This window comes from Vipera ursinii (assembly GCF_947247035.1).
Source record: "Vipera ursinii genome assembly, chromosome: 1".
NCBI classification, from domain to species: Eukaryota; Metazoa; Chordata; class Lepidosauria; order Squamata; family Viperidae; genus Vipera; species Vipera ursinii.
In genome coordinates, this window is record NC_139512.1 from 289,219,551 (window position 1) to 289,240,796 (window position 21,246).

A 21,246-nucleotide genomic window follows, 5' to 3' on the forward strand; every position below is an offset into this window, starting at 1 on the left:
GAGGCGATGCACACACAGTCACAAGAAAGCACCAGCCTCTTAAAACTATAGTCTGTATAACTGTATGTTCAGATTTATATTTTAGAAAGTCTACCACTTCAGTTTTATCTGCTGTAATTTAAAATTATGTACGTCAATCATTTCAACAGGGTATGGAATTCCTTTTATCCTAAAACAAAATAGAAAAAAAAAATGTAACTTTAATATGCATATGCATTTCAAAGCAACAACATAGGCATAAGTTTAACAGATTGACATTGTGCTTTATTTATACTGTGTGCATAAATAAATACACAAACAAGGGTCCCTATATGTAAGGGTAAACATAGTAAAGATAAGTAGTGTACAAAAAGTAAAAAAAAAACAAAACAAAAACCTGTAGCTATTTTAGATCCTTACAGGTCATATGCTAAAGGAAATAGCCTAAGTACAACTAAGTACAAATGCAATTGTTTCTTGGACTTAGTCTTGTCTACTTAATATCCTTAACTAGATCTGTCAGGGATTTTCTGAAAAAACTAGCAGGGTCAAGAAATTTCACAAACTCTAAAGGTAAGGGGAGATAATTGAATTACCAATTTAGAGTTTTTATTTAAATAAATATTTTACATTTTATGCTTACCTGTAAATGTAAATGCACTACCAGGATCAAGATAAGGAAATTCTACTGCAGACAGTACAAACAGTAGCAGCAAAATTGTACATGAGGTGTAATATAGAGACCCTGCACTTAGTAAGGAAAGCTTACATTTTTCACTCTAGCAGAAGAATATGACCTGTGCAAGAACTGCCAGCTTCAAGAAGTAACACTTTCCCTCATTAAAAAAATAAAATAAAAATAAACAAGTATAAAATACTCTGCAATGAGCAAAATGTATTGGAAGAATTATGATGGGAAGCCAAGCTACGTGCAAAAATTACCTAGATATAAACCAAAACCTATGATGTCCTCAAGATGGCTGCAGTGTAAGAGAACATCATGTCCTGGAAGCAAGTATAAGCTGGAGCCAACAAGACTGAAAATACAATTTCTTGAAAGCTCGTGTCAGGGTAGCAAAATTCAGAAAAAGCTGCAAGACGGTAGAAAAGTTACAAATGCATTGTAGCCATGTTGTTAGCTCTATCTTTTTTTTAAAAAAATACTGATGTATTACTTGGGAAGACTAGCTGCCACATTCTGAAGGATTATTTCATATAGGAACATGAATTCAAATCCCAATTACCTTTAAACCAAACCAAATTATATAGACCTGTGGCAAATTTAGTCAATCTGGTAAGCTTCAAGTATTTTGTCCTTCCGATTTCCATCATCCTGTCCTTAGCACAAAAAAGCAAAGGTACAAAGTTTCTAGTACTGACTTGTTCTGAGGACAACACACTAAATGCAGGCAATTGATATAAAATAGGTGCCAGCTTTGGAGGATTTCCCCCCCCCCCACTTATCAGGATGAGTTACTAGTGGGCTGCATCCAACATTAGATGAGCAGGCATGCATTTGCTCCATTCCAGCTTTGAGAAAGCTTTAGGGAAGGAGGATAGGAATGTTAGTTCACTAACAGATGTCAGCCCAATATTAATAATATATAAATTCAGAGGCAATTTAAATATTGACTTTTAAATATTTTCTCTATACAAAATGGCAAAAGTTCTGTTCTTTATAATATGGACTCATTTGCAATTCTGTGCAAATCTGTGATTTAAAGACAGATGCTATTTGATTTGGAGAAAATTATGATAAGGCTTTCTATAATACTGTCTTTTATGTGGAAAAGAGGATGTCTTCTCTTTCTGCCCACCTACTGTCAGTTCTTTCTGACAATGGCTATTATTACTAGTCACACTCTCAGCTAATCTATCTCATAGGATTATATGAAGAGAGACTCCTTATATATGTTACTTTGAACTCCTGAAGGAAAGATATAAATCAAAATGTATTTATGCTATTTACATGGTCATCTATTAATCTCTTTCCCTCAATGACACAATACAGAGGAATTAAAGAGTTAAAATAGCAGAGACTAATCTGGTTCATTTCATACAGAACTTAGTTTAATATTGTTTCCTACTTCAAGGCTAGATGTTAGCATACTGCTCCCAGCAAAATGCTGTAAAAGTACAAATTCTCTTTGAGACCCTGATCTGTAAGACTACTGGGGAAGTAACAGACTCATGATGTCCTTTACATGAAATATATAACATATAGAAACTACATGGTACTGAACCTGTTTGGTGCAAGCCCAGTGATTACAGGAAAATATATCTGATATCACAAGGAAAAAGTGTAGGGTCATGTCTGCAAAAATAATGCAATACCATGCGTTGCTTGTATTGTTCATTGCTCTTTGAAGCTGCAGGTAAAATAAATTAATTTCATCAATTACTTTACAATCACTGCAATATAAAAGAGATATATCACTATATTTTGGATTTTGTTCATAAGACACATGGTTTTAGTGTTGCCATCTAGTGTCAAAAGCTCTTTTTTTGATCAGCTGATCACGTATTCCTCAAATTCCTTTTCAGCAAAACAGCAAATAGCAAAATTGAAAGTTGGTTGAACTTTTCTCAGAAAACATTTTATTGTGTATTTAATAGCACTGACGTTGTCTGAAGACCCAAGGAAAGATTAAAGATATTATTGATCTCATAAATGTTCAGAAGATCATCTAGAACTTGAAGACTAACCCTATGATACTTCTATTATTTCATTGGTGAATTTTTCAAAAAAAGCAAACAGCAAAACTGTTATCAAAGCATTCATTTATAGTAATGATCTAAAAAGTAATCTAAGATGTAAGCAATGAATACTTCAGAATGGTAGAGCCCATTCACTATTGAATATGAATGATTTTGAAGTAATGGCCTGGTCCCATCAGTGTTGCACAAAATGCAATGTGTTCCCTGATCAATACTGCAGTCATGCTGAAATATTCTCTTCTGAAGCCCAGTTTGCACCCTGCAACAGAGATGGGATCATTCAAATGTTTCAAGTAACATGACTTTACAATGAGATGATAGAATATATTACTGATCCTTTGGACAAAAGCTAATTTCTTCTGAACTAGCAAATTAGATTGAATGGCAGGAGGAATTCAAAAGAGAGTAAATATTTATAAATACCCCTCTCATCTATCCATATTATGTATTGAGAAAGGGTGAGACATGGAAGCCTTGTTAAAACTGTTAAAAAGTGAGTGTAGTGAGGGCGGGAAAACTGAATCAAGCCTCACTCACCTAATATTGGTGCAACGAGTGTCCTAAATGTGGCAGCTTGGCCTATAAAATAAGAAAAAGAGTACACATTGGCCTCATTTTATACACAGCTACTCATCAATTATTTTATGTTGAGTAGACAGCATAACTCGACTGGGGAGTTAATATTTGCTTTTATATTTTATTGCATATTAGCATAACTGGTCTATGTTGTTTTTGATAACATATTAGTAAGCAAGTATTACTAATCTAGGATTTGGGACTAACTATACAAGGTAAAATATCCCTTATATAAAACCAAAGCAAAGGATCACAGAAATTCTGTTTTATGTATTTCAACATTTCATTTTTTTTCTTAATCTCTATCATTTTACAACATTAAGTTCCCTGGCCGACACATCAAAACTCTGAAAGCAATGTGTAGAAACAATTATAATCAGATAGGATTATGACTAAAAAAATCAAGTCATCATAAAAATAGTATTAATGATTTAGAATGTAAAATATAATATTTGTATAATGTAAAAATGAGATTGCATGGAATGTTAGTCCTCCATACTGACTGACTAATAGCATGTTTAAAAAAATAATTTACCATTGGCCACCACAAATAGTGCAGGACTAATGGACTTTGGATACAGTGAACAAATTTTTTCACATGGGCAATATCCCAAAATAAACAACATCTCCCTTGTTCGGGGAATGGTCTGGACAGCAGTTGCTGCTAAACCCTCAAAAATGGATATGCTTCCTGTTTAACTTTTGAGAGACAGAAAATGCAAGTATCATCAGGCGGGTGATGGGTGCATAGTCTACATATTCAGTGGTGAAGATCCTGGGAGGGTTAAGGAGAAAAGGGACCGAGAAAACCTGGCAGGCAATAAGAGGAGGAGGGGTGGGGCTGGGCTGAGCTGAGCTGAGGAAAAAAGGCTGAGGTATTGTGAGGAGAAGGAACAACTGTGACTCCTTCCCCTTCTCTCACTTACAGCTCTGGCCACTGCTTCCTTGGTAACAGGAGCTAGAGAGAAAAGTGTTACCAAACCTCCCAAAGACTGATGCTAGGAACCACTACCTCCCTTGAAGGGCTGTATTTGAAAGGGATTTTTCCTGTAGTTCATCACTAGGAAGGGGAAAAAAGCGTGGAAGGCGGAGGGCAACCTGAGTGTTTAACAGACATTCAAATTTAATGAATACTCCTTTCCCCTAAACAGTCTGTTAAACTGAGGATCTATATATACTTTAGTACTGAACTATATCTGCTTAATGATTATGTATAACGTAATTAGGAAAAAAACTAAAATGGACCAGGCACACACCAGTCTAAATCAATAAATGTCTTGAACTGTGGAAGGGCATGCCTGTTCCAATCCAGCAAGACTGAGCCATGTGCAGGCTTTTATATAAGGGCTGCACAGGAGAAGAAATATGTATGTCAGGCTTTTTTATTAGCTTAGGTTGGCATATTTCAGGTAGGAAATCAATGGTGACACTAGGAGTATGAGACTCCTGACTTCTCTTATATATCCATGCCAAAAGGAGAAGCGGTCCTAATTAACCACCACCTCCATCTGAACATCAAAGAAATTTTTGCATATTAGAACTCCTGAACTGAGAATACTTCTACTATTATTGAAGAAACAGGGTACTCGTATTTAATACATAGTACTAAGACACTGATCAAAAACTAAATTTCTCTTAGTCATTCTTTCTGACGGTTCCTTACTGCTTCACGATTTTTAATAATGCAGATTTTGCCTTATTCTATAATCCTTCCACACAAGAGGTACACAGTATTTCTGACCTATATAGTGTAGAAGTACAATGATATCTACTTCATTTCTTTAAAGCATAGATCCTAGCTGCCTCAATAAAATGCCCACAAGCCTCTTGATAACCCTAGCATGTTCCACTGCCTGCAGTGATACTTCAAAGTATGTACATTTTCTGCATCAAGAGATGGATACAATTGCATGTAAATACTTTTTTAAAGTCATGAAGACAGCTTTTGTAAGACTTAGATGAGTCATATAAGAGCTTAAAAGATTATAGGAGTTACAAAGAATGAAGTCAAGAATTGTCAGTTATAATCCCACAGATCATCCTTCAGGGCTAATCTGGCACGTGCTATTGCACTTACTAACTCCATTAGAAAATCTCAACTCCTGTCACCAAAGGCCATGTAATAAATTGCCTTTTGTCACATGTTTATTTTTTAAAAAATCTTTTAAATGAAAAAATAAATATTCAAACATCCTATTTAATAAATATTTTGAGAATTAGGTTTACTAAAAATGTTGCATCTGTCATGGCTAAAACTAATACGGTATTTTAAAACAGATACTCCTATCAATCTAACTAAATGTTCGAAACTTTACAATGCATTTCTTGTAATCATTGTGGCCTTGGTAACTTAAAATTTTTCAAGGGTTATCCAACTTCTATACAACATTCAACTTCAGTAAAGACTGTGCAAACAATTGGGATACATGGGTTGGGATTTCTTTCCTTGACCATAATGAAATAGTTTAACTATAAAAACCAAATTCTAAGTACAAGGTACACTTTCAGAATTTTGTTAACATTTTCACATAGAAAAAAAAGTGCATTCTTTTGTTCAGCTTGTACAGTTCTTCTGTACATTATAAAATAAATTGCAAGCCTCTTCTAGGATGTAGCAGCATTGCAAACATGACACATACAATCATTGTCACTAAAAATAAATACTACTGAAGTGTAACAAAATATTCAATTAAAACATCTGAAGAAAAAGAAACTAGTTCATAAACTCAAAAAACATAAAAGGTAAACAATCGTTTACCTTGGTATACAAATTTTGGTGAAAAGCAATGTTGTTAAGCTTGTCTAAATTCTTCAGCCTCCAGGGGTGATGAATATCAACAAAAAAAAGGGAAAGCACAAGACACAAATCATAAGAGGTTGAAACAACTCCACTTGCTGCTTTTATGTTATAATTTCTTCCATTTAAATGTCCCATTCTCCATAATTGCACATGAATCTGGAAGTCTAAATGGGAAAATAGGTGATCCCAGACTTTTTGCTTCTTGATAGTATCCAACAATTTATACATATATGTGTGTGTGCGTGTGTGTACACACACAGACACAAAATTATAAGTCCTTTGCCTGTATCCACGTTAAAGATAAAAACTGATTCAAGTGATGACATACATCTACTAAAAGCTTGCATATGTACACAACCATCTTGTAATAGTTTCTAGTTTCAAGCTCCAGTTTGAAAAAACATCCTAATTAATCACGTTTTAGAATTTTGATCTGCCTTTTAGAAGGGAGCAAGTACTGTATCACAGACCAGCATGCCCTTTAACCTCTGCTCTGAGAAGGTAAGAGAATAAGAGCTCGTTGTGCACAAATCATGCATCTGAGAATTTGCCATCTAATATAATATTTGGGGAATGCTTTTTGCTATGACTTTCATGTTGAGACAGCAGTAACCGCAGGTCAACTTAGACCAATGTAACACCTCATGCAGATAAATCAAATAGACTAATTAATCAAAAAAGGAACTTGGTCAATTAGGAATGATTTCTGAAAGTGCTCCGCTCTCCCAAATAATAACAAGGACTGGTGGTGATGTTCAGGAATCATTTTCAGTGATAAATTGAGTATGTCTGTATAGCAAGAATACAAAACAGGAAGTTATTCCCGTCCACTTGCAGAATAAGAAAACTGAGGGAAATGTGGTCGTCTCTCATTGTCCATGCAGTCCATGCCATCTTCATCATCTGTGGAATTGAAGGTTAAAGGTAGCCTCATAAAAATGACTAATATGTTCCGCTATATTGACATATATTTGCACATATTTTATTATTAGAATGATATTGCCTTAAATGCATTTTTTTAGATTAGTTCAATGAAGTTATGTGGGGGGGAAAATCACATTTTGCCTTTCAAATTTTATTGTTGGAAGATTTTAATATACATTTTATACTTCAAGTTGCCAATTATTAAAACATGAAATTTTTAAACATGAAATTATTTTTGTGTTTGTTTACTATGATCTTTTGTAGAGATATGTAAAACTGAAGACTATTTTTGCAAATGTTTATTAAAACGAGAAGCAGAATGGACTAAACAAAATAGGATTAATTATTAGGCCTAGTGCAAAATATAAATGTAACAAGTCTTCAGAATTCTTTTGTAGTAGGTTTACAAAAGAAGGATGCTCGATATTCAGTAGGGTGAAGAAATATATTAAATAGACTCCCACTGCTGTAGGTTAATACTTCGAACTCTTGAACTGATTCCCACCTACTCATCCATTCCATCTTGTATTAATCAAAGGGGCTTTTTATCTTTTTAAATTAGAGTATATCAGAGTACATAAATATGTTTAAAAATCATCAATGAAAATTTCCCACTATAACATCTCTTAGCTTCAGATATACTCAATACACATACAATAAAAGTCAGCCAATAACTCCTTATTCTTCCCCTCCTGTCTCTGCAGTCTTTTATACCTCATAACAGCTCGGTCCTGTCGATTTGGATGAATGTGAGTAACATAGACCTCCACTATTGAAGACACCCACCAAAAAGAATTTGGGAAGAATATAGGGTGACAAAAAGGGGAGGAGAAAAAAGGGGGAAATTAAATGAACTATCAACCTTCTTCTCTTCTTGCTGGCAGACCTTTCTGCTTCCCAGGAATAGATATGGGAAGGCCTGGGGGGAAAACAGGAAAATTGGGGGGGGGGGAAACAGGCTGTTGTTTTTTCCCCCCTCATTTTTCCCCAAAGGTGTTTGGGAAAATATGAGGGGGGGGACTGTTTTTTACCCAATTTTTCCAGTTTTTTCCAGGCTTTCCCATCTCTACCCAGGGACCCTCCGCAATGACTGGTGTAATCATTGGATGCTAACATTCACAAATTACTATTATAGCTGTTATTTGCTATAATAGCTTCGTAATATAAGATTATGTCTTAGATCAGTGATGGCGATCCTTTTAGAGACCGAGTGACCAAACTGCAACCCCAAACCCACTTATGTATTGTCGGGTGCCGGGTGGGTGTGGCCCATTGGGTGGGCGTGGCTGCAGTGTTAACGGCAGACTGGGTGGGACTAAAAGTTCAATCAATTCCAATTTTGCGAGATCTTTTTTTTCCTGCGAGAAGTTGAAATTGACTGATTAAACCTTTTTTTTTTGCACACGGCGGCGGTGGGCTAAAGCAAAAAGGTTTTATAAAACCCAGCTGAAGGCCTAAGACTGGGGCGACAGCGCGTGTGCCCACAGAGAGGGCTCTGTGTGCCATCTGTGGCACGCGTGCCATAGGTTCACCACCATGGTCTTAGATTCTTCATAATCAAATAAATGAAATGTAAATTCCCCCTCTCCTACCTTCCTTAATAATGACATACTTACATTTTTCAGGTGGTGTTATTGTAATAGTTTGAGCAGTAAACTCTTCATCAAAGTATCTGGTGTCCGTCTCAGATGTCACTTGAGGTTTAAAAGGAGGAACAAGCTGAAGGTGTAGTAAAAGAAAAATGTTTATTAATAAATATGAACATTTTCAAATTAGAAGTAGGATCGTAAAAAGAGGGAAGAAATTAATTAATTTTATCCTACTAGTTAAGAACAGGTAACAGGGTAATTGAAACCCGAATGCCAACTAAGAAACTAGTTTGGCCAAGTCTTAGCCTAATGAATTTCTATTTTAGCAATTACAGAGAGGGGAAAAAAACAGTCTTACAAAAAAAGAATTCATAAATCACAAACAAGTCTTTACTTATTTGATAAGCATTTTATTCCCATTTTAAAGTAACCCATTATATTAAAAAGCTAAAATGAAAATACATCCATTAACATAAACATCACAACTTTAATCATCCATTTATTGAAATAAATGGCCTTGGACACACTGTACATTATATTCCAATTTTCACACATCACCCTTTCCCCTGCATGTATGTCTTGGTTTCTTAAACCTGTCTTCCACGATGACTAAAAAAAAGTTCCATGTGGTTTATAGAACCTTCTAGATGGCAAGGAGGTGATGGATAGTAGGGAGAAAGCAGAACTGCTTATTTCATTCTTTGCATCTGTCTTCATGCAAAAGGAAAAAATAGTTCAGCCTATCAAAAGCAGCACCATAGGAGACAGAATAGGAATGCAAGTCAAAGTAGGCAAGAAAATGATAAGAGAATACCTATCCACAGTAGTCCACAGCCTACTTCTTTGTAAGATAGAACAATGTAGATAGAAAGTACTACCACTAGATGGATTTGCAACTGGCTGACCAACTGCACTCAGTGGGTATTCCTCAATGGAAATATACCTACATGGAGAGAAGCCAGAGTGGGCTACCTCAAGGTTCTGTCTTATGTTCAGTGCTCTTCAACATCTTCATAAATGACAAGGGATAGATAGGGAACTCAGCAAATTTGCAGAAGACACCAAACTGGGGAAAACAGCTAATTCTTTAGATGGAAGACTCAAGATTTAGAAGGACCTGAACAGACTGGGCCCTATCCAACAATATGTAACTCAGTAGTGAGAAAATCAGGGTCCTACACATAGGCAAGAAAAAAAATGCAGATATAGAGTAGATTGTACCTGCTCAACAGTAGCAACTATGAGAGGGATCTAGGTGTCCTAGTAGACCACCACTTATGTATGAGCCCACAGTGTGCTGCTGCTGCTGCTGCCAAAAAAAGCCAAAAAGGGATGGTTTAAAGATCAAGAGGGGGCGTCCCTCTCTCGGAATTATGCCCACCTAGTTTCCGGTTGTTTCACCAGCTGCGGGCCCAGGGCAGGGGCGTGGCAGTTATTATTAGGGAGTCTTTGTCCGCGAGAGGCCACTGTCCCTCAGATATGCAGATGTGAGTCTCTCCTCCTGAAGTGGGGTCCTGGAGTTCAATTGGGCCTATTGATCACGTACTTGTCTCCTAGCTGCGTGTCATCAGCCCTGCCCAAGCTTCTCGACATCTTGTCCGGGTTGGCGTTTGAGTTCCCCAGGCTTATAGTTCTGGGGGACTTCAATCTACCTTCCGTGGGTGAGGCGTCTGAGTTGGCCTGGGAGTTCATGGCTTCCATGACGGCCATGGACCTGACTCAAATAATTTTATGTTTTGTTGTTAGCCGCCCTGAGTCCTTCGGGAGATAGGGCGGGATATAAATCCCATCAATCAATCAATCAATCAATCAATCAATCAATAGTGGAGGGCACACACTCGACCTGGTTTTTATCTCTGGGCAGTGGATTAATGATCTAGGTAAGGGGGACTTAACCATCCAACCCCAGTCATGGTCCGATCATTTCCTTCTCTAGCTAGACTTTCAGTTCGCCACCCCCCGCCGCTGGGAGGCGGAGCCGACCAGGTGATTCCGCCCCAGGTGCCTGATGGACCCTGTAAGGTTCCAGACGGAGCTTGGGATAATTCCTGCTTCCCTTGCCAACGACTCGGCCGAGGCCCTAGTAGAAGCCTGGGAGAGGGCGGCTGCCGGGACCCTGGATTCGAGTTGTGCCTTTGCGGCCTCTGTCTTGGCGCAGTTCCCGGGTGGCCCCCTGGTTTACCAAGGGGCTCCGGGAGATGACGTGCCGGAAAAGACACCTTGAGAGCTGTTGGAGATCCAGCGGGTCCGAATCTGATCGAACACAGCTAAAAACTTATTTGAAGTCTTACCTAGTGGCGATGGAAGCAGCAAAGCGTGTTCACTTTTCCGCTCTCATTGCGCCCGCAGATAACCACCCAGCCGCCTTGTTCAGTGACCCGCTTCCTGTTTAACCAGGGATCGAGGGATGACCCCTTGCAAGGTAGGGCTGAGGAATTTGTACAGTATCTGCAGGATAAAATCACTCAGATCCGGGCAGGCTTGGACTCCGACTGGACGGAATCCGGCTAAGTGGAGGGGGCAGGTCCCAAGGATACCATTTGGGGTGAGTTTGACCCTGTGACTCTGGATGATATGGGCAGGATCATGGGTAAACTGAGCACTACCAATTGTTTACTCGACCCATGTCCCTCCTGGTTGGTTTTGGCCACCTGGGAGGTGACAGGGAGCTGGCTCCAGGCAGTGGTCAATGCTTCTTTGATAGACAGTGTCTTGCCCTCCGCCTTGAAAGTGGTAAGGCCCCTCCTCAAGAAGCCTGCCCTGGACCCAGCCTTGTTGAGTAACTATTGTCCTGTCTCCAACCTTCGCTTTGTAGCGAAGGTTGTTGAGAGTGTGGTGGTGCATCAGTTCCTGCAATTCCTGGAGGAAGCGGACTATCTGGACCCGTACCAGTCCGGTTTCAGGCCCGGTTGCAGCACAGAAACGACATTGGTCGCACTGGTGGATGACCTCTGGCGTGCCCGAGACAGGGGTTGTTCCTCTGTCCTGGTCCTACTTGACCTCTCAGCGGCTTTTGATACCATTGACCATGGTATCCTGCTGCGACGGCTCGGGGGCTGGGAGTGGGAGGCACTGTTTTATAGTGGTTCTCCTCCTACCTCTCTGGCCGTTCACAGTTTGTATTGGCAGGGGGACAGAGATCCACCCCGAGGCCCCTCACTTGTGGGGTGCCCCAGGGGTCAGTTCTCTCCCCCCTCGTTTAACATCTATATGAAGCCGCTGGGTGAGATCATTCGCAGCTTTGGGGTGAGGTATCACCAATATGCAGATGATACCCGGTTGTTCATCTCCACCCAGAGCCAACCCAGTGATGCCCTTGACATGATGTCCCAGTGCCTGGAGGTGGTACGGGTCTGGATGGGTAGGAACAGGCTCAGGCTCAACCCCTCCAAGACCGAGTGGCTGTGGATACCGGCATCTTGTGTTGTCCAACAAGTTCCATCTCTTTTAATGGAGGGGAGGTACTGCCCTCCTCAGAAAGGGCTCACAACTTGGGTGTCCTCCTTGATTCACGGCTCAACCTGGAAGATCATTTAACGGCCGTGACCAGGTGGGCCTTTGCACAGGTTCGCCTAGTGCGCCAGTTGCGCCCCTTCTTGGACCGAGATGCCCTATGCACGGTTACTCATGCCCTTGTCACCTCTCGTCTGGATTACTGCAATGCTCTTTACATGGGGCTGCCATTGGAGAGCACCCGGAGGCTTCAACTGGTGCTTATGGGAGTATCTCGGTACTCCCATGTTACACCACTCCTGCGTGAGCTGCATTGGCTTCCGGTTGCTCTCCGAGTGTGTTTCAAGGTGCTGGTAATAACCTTTAAAACCCTACATGGCTTAGGCCCAGGGTATTTGCGAGACCTCCTGCTGCCATTGTCAACCTCCCATCGCCCCGTTCGCTCCCACAGAATTGGCCTCCTCAGGGTGCCGTCTGCCAGGCAATGCCAGCTGGTGGCCCCCAGGGGGAGAGCCTTCTCTGTGCGTGCGCCGACCCTTTGGAACGAACTACCTCTGGAGCTGCGGACGGCACCTGACCTTCGGTCCTTCCGCCGTGACCTGAAGACTTGGTTGTTTCAACAAGCGGGTCTGGATTGACTACGTATTTTAATTAGGTTTTTTACTGAGTTTTAAATTGTCATTTTATCATTGTATCTACTAGTTTAATTCTTTTTAAATTTTCATTCTATGTTTGTTCTTTTTTAATTTTTATTGTTGTGAGCTGCCCTGAGTCCTTAGGGAGAAGGGCGGCACATAAATTTAAGTAAGTAAGTAAGTAAGTAAATAAATAAATGTGAGGTGTCATTACCGTTTTATACTGCACTGGTGAGACCACACTTGGAATACAGAATCCCATTCTGATCACCACAATGCAAAATAGAGAGACTATAGAAACAGGGCAAAGAAGGGCAACAAAGCTGATAAAAGGTCTGGAGGCAAAGCCATATGATGAATGATTGAGGAAATTATGTATGCCAGGTCTTACAAAGAGAAGGACTAGTCATGATATGATAGCAGTCTACCAGTACTTGAAGGCTGTCACAGAGAAGAAGTTGGTTTATTCTCCAAGGTACCTGAGGGCTGGACAAGAAGTAACAGGTGGAAGATCATTAAAGAGAGATCCAACCTACATAGAACTAAACTGAAAATTTCCTGACAGTGAGAACAATTAGTCAGTGGAACGGCTTAATTCCAGAAGATGTAAGTGCTCCATCATTGGAAGTTTTCAAGAGGAGACTGGACAGCCATTTGTACAGAGTGGTACAGCTGAACAAGGTGTTTTACTAGAAGACCTCCAAGATCCCTTCCAACTCTTATTATTCCAAGTTTTAGATAATCATTTCAAACCTGAAAATCGTAACTTCTTTTTCTATATCTATATCTGTTCATCTATCCTTCCTTCTTTTCCTGAAAATCCAGAAAGTCAAGAAAGAAACTTAGCAGCCCTGCAAGGCTGCCACCTAACAGCAAAGAAGCTGAATCAGCATTAATCTGCCCTTTCGTATCAGGCTTTTTAGATCAAAGGTCCTTATAAACTAATTATTTTAGGCTTTTTTCTGTTTTGGATCAGTGTATCTGTAATTAAATCTTAATCAGACTTATATACTATATACAGGATTTATGATATACATTTTTAGAAAACATTCATTAACTTAAAAACAAACTATTAAAACACTTTCTACATCAGCAAAATCAGACCAAAGAGGATATGCTCAGATGGTAGTTACTCTAATCTCAAAGTTCTGACATAGAAAAAGCAGAACTTTTGAATTAATTGGTGTTAGATAAAACAATAAATCTTAGTAATAGGTACAGAGTATTCAGGCAATTTTCTTCAGGGTAAGCAATGTTATAAAGCAGCAAAAAGTAGTAGTAAACAAAAAAGGCAGTTCATAAGAACACCATTCACCATATTCTTTTTTGCCTTTATACTCTTGCAAGCCAACCTTGCTTTCACGATGTCCTAAAGCTTTTTGTTCTTTATATTTCTTATGTATCGGTATAAAATAAATGAACTTATTTGATTATATTTTACATATCACTCATAAATTTCATTCAACAATGACTCTCATAACCATTTTCACTTCTTTGCACATTCATCCTCCACATCCCTTACTCCACATACATTACAAAATCTCCCCACTCCCAATTGTGCCAACGCCAGATGTGTGCTAGGGATGGGAGAGTTAAGTTTTATAGAAATAAATATACTGAATAAGAGCTATAGCAGGGGTCCCCAACCCTGATGTACAGCCTGGTGCCAGGCCCTGGCCCATTTGGAACTCAGCTGCACAAGTAGCAGGAGAATGCACAAAGCTCTATTTGAGTAAGCAGCATGCACACATGCAAAACCATCCCCTCCCCCCCCCGACTCCACCACCAGTCTGCAGAGCTGGAAAAGTTGGGGACTGCTGAGCTAGACAGATTTTTAAAAGTCCTAGGTGAATGGTGGAGGTTTTTAGAACCTCTTTGCATGAGATCGTGGCAGTGAGGCTTTGTGCCATCATAGTAGTAGTGGTGGCTCACGTCACAGAGGGCCTCTGAGGCAACTATACAAACCCTTTCCACAGTTCTCCTTTTTGACAAGAATTGTGCAACCAGTCAGCAATTGGGCAGTGGAAAAGCAATAATGAAGCACCACTGATCAGCTATTCAGTAGATGGGAGAATTGAGCAGGAGTTGCTGCCATTTCACTGAGAAAATTTAATCGGTTCTGCAATGGTGGTAACACTGGTTTTATTCCTCCCTTGGGTAATAATAGAAGCATATCTGGCTGGAGTGTTTTGCTCTCCCCCTGAGTATTGTGCTGATAGCACCCCTATGCTGCCTGCCCTTTACATTCCAGAAGATGTCTGGAATATGCGTTGCAATGAGAACAGGAGCAGCAGGTGGCTCAGTTGGACTGCCAATCTGCATCCTGCAGCTGTCAAATGACTTACCATAGTGCAAGCAGCTATATTGCCGCAAACACTGCTATTATTTGATCTGGGGGGGGGGACTAGACTGTTTTCTTTTTTCCCCAACTTCCCCAACTGCTCCAGACTTCAGGACCTCCGGGATCTGGTGGTCCTGAAGTCATGTTGCATGTAGCACCATTATTTTGTGAGCTATACTAGTTCCTTTTAGGCTTCTGGATGCAATTCAAAGTGCTGATTATCACCTATAAAGTCCTTCACGGCACAGGGCCAGGTTATTTGTGTGACCATCTGTCACAATTATCTCTGTTCATCCTATGGAATCTGGCAGAATGGGCATGCTGTGGGACTTTTATAAGAAACAGTGTCACCTGGCAAGACCAGAAAGCACGCTTTCACTGTCACAACACTTGCCCTATGGAACATTTTCCCCAAGATTTAGATGACCCCAATCCTGCTGTCCTGTTTCATGGGTCTGATAACCTGGTTATTTCCTCAGGACTTTAAAGCATAGAATAAGCCATCCAGACAATGAAACAACATGAATGAAATTGGCTTGGTTATTCTGTACTGGATGCTGTATTTTGTTTTTAACATTTGGGGGTTTTTTATGCTTTGATCTAACTATACGTTGCCCAAGATCTTTTTTGTGAGTGGAGCAGACATATAAATGAAAGAAATAAATATACATGTTTTTTCAGCAATTATTCTAGAGCATGCATTTTTTTTCTTACCCAGAGCCTTTTTGCTTTCATCATTCCACCAAGCTTTCTTTTTCATTCTTTCCATAAATGTAAATTCAAACATTTTTATGGTAGTCTAGACTCTAGAGGATAAGCAACTTCAACATTACCTTACATCCAGTTTCTATTCATTCTATTGAAAGATTGAATTATTTTTAATGCTTTTTCAAATACAGCTCATATTTCCTCTTCCTGTCAAAGAGCTTTCACTCTAGTTTATTTAACCTTTTTCTTTTTTTATGACCATTTTTTTCTCAAGTTCAACACTAAAAAAAATGATGTAAGTTTCTCTTCATACTTGTATCCTTCAGTAATTGTCTTAAACTAACAACAGAAACAATCAGTTTAGATTCATTCATTAGCTTTGTGTACACATGCATCCATATGTTCAAGATAACATACATTAGTCAATCACCATTTTCATTCAGTCTATCTCTGAATGACCCAATCTCTCTCTCTCTCTCTCTCTCTCTTTGCATTCTCTCATCTTGCCTCCCTCCCACCCATTCTTGTCATTTAACATAAAAACTTTTTCCCTAAGGTCACGTCTATTCCAATGTTGCACTCCTCCCCCTCCCCAAAGTGGACTCCCAGTTCTTTTATTATCTCCATTCATTGGAGTATAACACACAATTAGCACTAACCTATGAATTCTTACCTTCATATTTTCTGGTATACATTTTAATGTACTAATTTCATAATTTAACCTACATCTTTAATTCCATGCATACATTCTCTCTACAGATCAGATTATCTTGATTCAGATTGATTTCAGACTTCCCACCTAGTTTTTCCTTTAATTTTGAAAATCATACTCTTCACCATAAATTCACAGTCATCTGTAGGCCATGATTATTATCCAAAATATTGAGTTCAATTGCCTGTCATAGTTTTCATTAATCAAAATGCTGTGATAAGAAATTAGAAAATGAACAAAAATAGGTTAACTAGCTTAGGCATATTCATGCCACATTCAGCATTCACTGCTGATGTCTGGATACAAAAACCATCAGTTGTAGCCCATTTTGATACTATGCCATAAGTACAACCAAAACCTAGTTTTGTCCCAGTCATGTTCACTCTAAAATTACTCAGTCGGTTGCTAGCATCCTACCAAACAAGAGTTACATGCATTATTCTGGTACACAGTCAATTTACAAATACAATAATACAATATTTGAAATAATCCATATTGTGAAAAATTGTAAAGTATAGACAACACATATTGCCATAAATTTTGAGGCTATTTTATTTTGCTGAAATCCAAGAAACTTCATTGAAGGCATAAAAGAATGCTACATTTTTCTCAACCTATATTAATGGATTAGGAATTTAGAATTTAATCTTTTTTTTATAATTGACTTGAGTACTTGTTTGAAAAAAGCATGACACATATTTAACATACATTTTACCTTAAATCTAAACAATGTGTAATTCAATATAATGTATTAATATTTGAGAAACTCAGACATCTTATATGTGAATACTTAATATGAGTGTGATTTGGACTAAAATTGAACAGCTCCAAATTCTGTCTATAAAATTAGAGTTTAACTGTTAGATTGCTACACACACACAAAACCATAATCTTTTCACGGCTGCAATACATGTCAAAAGTTTGCAGATTAATTTTCTACATATGTGAATGTACAGCTGAGAATTTAGAACTAATTCATCATTTTTAAACAGAAAAAAACCTAATATTTATAATAGAAACTTATGAGAAATATGAGTTGAACCAGAAGCAAAATGCACATCTTTTATAATTCATGACATGAATCCAGTTCCTAGTAGAAATGAATAATATAACATAGCATATTTTCACTAGCAGCTTTAGTATCACAAGTTTACCGCAGACTGGTTTTGTGTAATAAGTTCACATGTGCACACTGCACTCACCTAGCAAAAATACTGGATGTTAGAAAGACGTACACTGGTTATTTATTGTATTAGTTTATACAAACTAATAGTTTATACAAACTAATAAATTTAACTTTAATTAACATCACAGCTCCATGTGTTTCTGGTTCCCATCCTTACCAATGCTGTGATATTCCTGTTTTGGAGAAAGATCAGTTCTGAAGAGGCTCCAAACACTGAGTGTACAGGGAGCTCTGCTGACAGAGGCTACAAACTTCCACTTTCCAGATGCTGGATTCCAGCTATGGTTTTTAGGATACAGCCCAGTGAAATTAAGCAAATTAGTTCTAGAGTCCATGTATCCCTTAATGTAGAAAATACAGAAGAATATTTTGTATTCTTTCTTATTGTATAGACATGAATATTAAGTATTAAATACTTTCAAATAATAGCAAAGGCACTTAGACTTATATACCACTCGAAAGTGTTTTACAGCACACTCAGGGCAGTTTACAGAGTCAGCATATTGCCCCAAACAAACTGGGTTCTCATTTTATGACCTTGGAAGGATGGAAGGCCTAGTCAACCTTGAGTTGGTCAGGATTGAATTTATGGCTGTGGACAGAGTTTTTTAGCCGGCAATATATTCTAACCAGTGTGCCACTATAATTAAAATTATCCTGAATTTTATTTTCCCTTTTACTCATTTATTTATCAAAAAAGCTTCTGTTATTAATTTTTGTAAATGTTTTTAAGATGAAATTATAGAATATTCTTTTTTTACTTTCACAAACTTAGCACCTGGAGATTGAGAAAATGTTAATAAATTTACTCTTCTATTTTGAATAGTGTGATTTTTTTTTGAATTGCATAAAATAGCTGACGTTTGCTAATTAGCTTCATTATTTATTTGCTGTCAGCATTCATGTACTGTTCCAGTAGTATCCAACTCTACAGCAAGTTGCAAACTGCCACAGAAAATGTGTTATGTTTATATTTGCTAAATTGTTTTCTCAATACCAAATAAATATGACTGAAAAAGCATTTTCCCTTCCCTTTAGTTTTTAAAAAAGAAGTTTGAAACTATGTAATAAATCAATACAATTTGACATAAATTTTCCCCATTGTTTTAATTTATAATTCATCAATCTTTAATAATACAACCCTCTAAACACTCACCAAAGAATAAGCTCCACCAAACATAGTTTGATTTCTAGAAAAATATGCAGAGGATTCTGCTGCAAATTATTAAATTGTGTTAATCTTAATGTATACACTGTTAATTCAGTGATCTTAGAAAATATTCAACATAATTTGGAACTAGGAAAATATTTGTAATTATTTTAAAATCTATATGCTGCCCAACATCAAACAACTGAGGGCAGTTCACAAATAAAAACACTAAAAACAAGATAAAATAAACAAAATAAACAAAACTGAAGAATAAAATATGGCAAAGATGACAAAAAGATAGTAATTAAAAAAATGAACCCACACAATACAAAGTTGAAAGGGCTTCACTCACTCTCACCAAAGATATTTGGCTCCAAAACCTGAGAAAGATATGTAGAATTAAGGTAAAGGTTCCCCCACACATGCGTGCTAGTCGTTTCCAACTCTAGGGGCCAGTGCTCATCTCCGTTTCAAAGCTGAAGAGCCAGCGTTTGTCCAAGGACGTCTCCGTGGTCATGTGGCTGGCATGACTAGACGCCAAAGGCGCACGGAACGCTGTTACCTTCCCACTGTAGTGGTCCCTATTTTTCTACTTGCATTTTTACGTGCTTTTGAACTGCTAGGTTGGCAGAAGCTGGGACGAGTAACAGGCACTCACTCTGTTACGCGGCACTCGGGATTCGACCCGCCAAACTGCTGATCTTCTGATCGACAAGCTCAGCGTCCTAACCCACTGAGCCACCACGCCCCTTATGTAGAATTACTTCTAAGCAATTTCCTTTATTGTTCCTCAGCTATAGACAAAAATCTAACTAATATACTTTCCCAAACCTAGATTAAGGGATAATAATAATAATAATAATAATAATAATAATAATAATAATAATAATAATAATAATAATAATAATAATAATGATGATGATGATGATGATGATGATGGTGATGATGGTGATGATGATGATGAAGAAGAAGAAGAAGAAGAAGAAGAAGAAGAAGAAGAAGAAGAAGACGACGTTGGAAGGGACCTTGGAGGTCATCTAGTCCAACCCCCTGCTCAGGCAGGAAACCCTATACCATTTCAGGCAAATGGCTGTCCAGTCTCTTCTTAAAAACCTCCAGTGTTGGAGCATTCACTACGTCTGGAGGCAGGTTGTTCCACTGGTTAATTGTTCTAACTGTCAGGAAGTTTCTCCTTAGTTCTAGGTTGCTTCTCTCCTTGATGTTTGAAAATCTTTTACAATAGATTTTCAAAGAAACATATTTAAGCAATATTAAAATGCTGTGACACTGTAAAGTTTCAGTATGTTAAAAATTACCTGAGGACGCTTAACACTCCCTCCAACCCAAATTTTGAAGCAATACTAATAGCCCAGACAAGAATTCCTTCTTCAATGTGACATAGTACCTCAAGACTTAAACTAAGTTATAGATTAGGCTTATAAAGCCCAAAGGAAAGATGAGTAAAAAAAAGTTGTAAGCTACTGACAGGAAAGCTACACAAAGTGATCATCTGAATCTTCTGCTTGGCACACTGAGGCAAGATAGTTCATTTCAGCAACTATCCCAATGGAAATGCTTTCACTGTCCCTAAGAAAAAGTTCCAAAATGGCCACAAAAAGACTTCAAATATCACAGATACCTCGACTGTGCACACACACACACACACGGATACAGACCAGATGACATATGTGACCCAATTTTTAAGATATACTGGGGGGTTTGTTGTTGTTTGCTAGTTTGCTATCTTTTACCTGATATGCATTTACTTGATATACATTTGTTATATTTCAAATAAGGTATATTCTCTTTGGGATTTCTTAGGGATTCTGTTTTATCTGATATAAACCTACCTTTTTATCATATACATCTTGCCAATTTATTCCAACAAAGAAGCTGTGTCGCATAATTTCTTTAGCATCATCTGGTCCTCCACCAAGACTATTGGGGGAAGAGTGTAAATAATACAATTCTTATTAGTAAAAAAAGAAAAGAGGGGAAAAATTACCCAGAGACCCATGTGATCCCTAAAAAAAATTTAAAATTATTCCATGAAATAACTTGAGATTTAATAAGTAAGCCATTTCATAATTAAAAAACAAATTTCAAGTTAGAGAATTTGTTTTGAAAAATTAACAATGCATATATTATTGTATGCCTTCCTTAATACAATTTGGAACTCATGTACTTTCACTTGCAGTTATTAAAATTTGCTATCTAAATTAATTGGATTGTAAATACAGGAATCCTCATACAGATTATAATCCTAAAGCAAAAACTGAATTTTGCATGAGACAAATGCACATTAGAAAGTTTTCTGCACTTTCTGTTCCTTTTACTTCAACTGAGACCCCACCTGTGTGATAGAGCCAATCTGTTGGTATTGTTAATGGTTATTTTATGATTTTTGGGTCCTATGTTTTTTATTTTATATTATTTGTTTTATTTTTTTGTAAATCACCCAGCATCATGTATGTG

At 38.0% G+C, this 21,246-nt stretch overlaps 1 protein-coding gene across 18 annotated transcripts in view; it reads right to left on the reverse strand.

Moving 5' to 3' along the window:
- The window catches only part of AKT3 (AKT serine/threonine kinase 3), a 181,080-nt gene that overhangs the window by 21,596 nt on the left and 138,238 nt on the right, over nt 1–21,246 (reverse strand). For 10 of the 18 annotated variants that reach the window (XM_083349923.1, XM_083349922.1, XM_083349918.1 and 7 more), the window contains 4 exons: nt 20,622–20,709; nt 8,614–8,716; nt 3,235–3,276; nt 2,314–2,348 (listed from right to left, as the gene is read on the reverse strand). In XM_083349923.1, the coding sequence (XP_083206049.1) occupies nt 2,314–2,348; nt 3,235–3,276; nt 8,614–8,716; nt 20,622–20,709 (268 nt within the window). Of the gene's footprint in view, nt 1–1,222; nt 2,957–3,234; nt 3,277–6,031; nt 6,977–8,613; nt 8,717–20,621; nt 20,710–21,246 lie in introns of those variants that run through there. The other 8 variants (XR_014490886.1, XR_014490887.1, XM_083349925.1 and 5 more) reach the window with 7 other exon arrangements.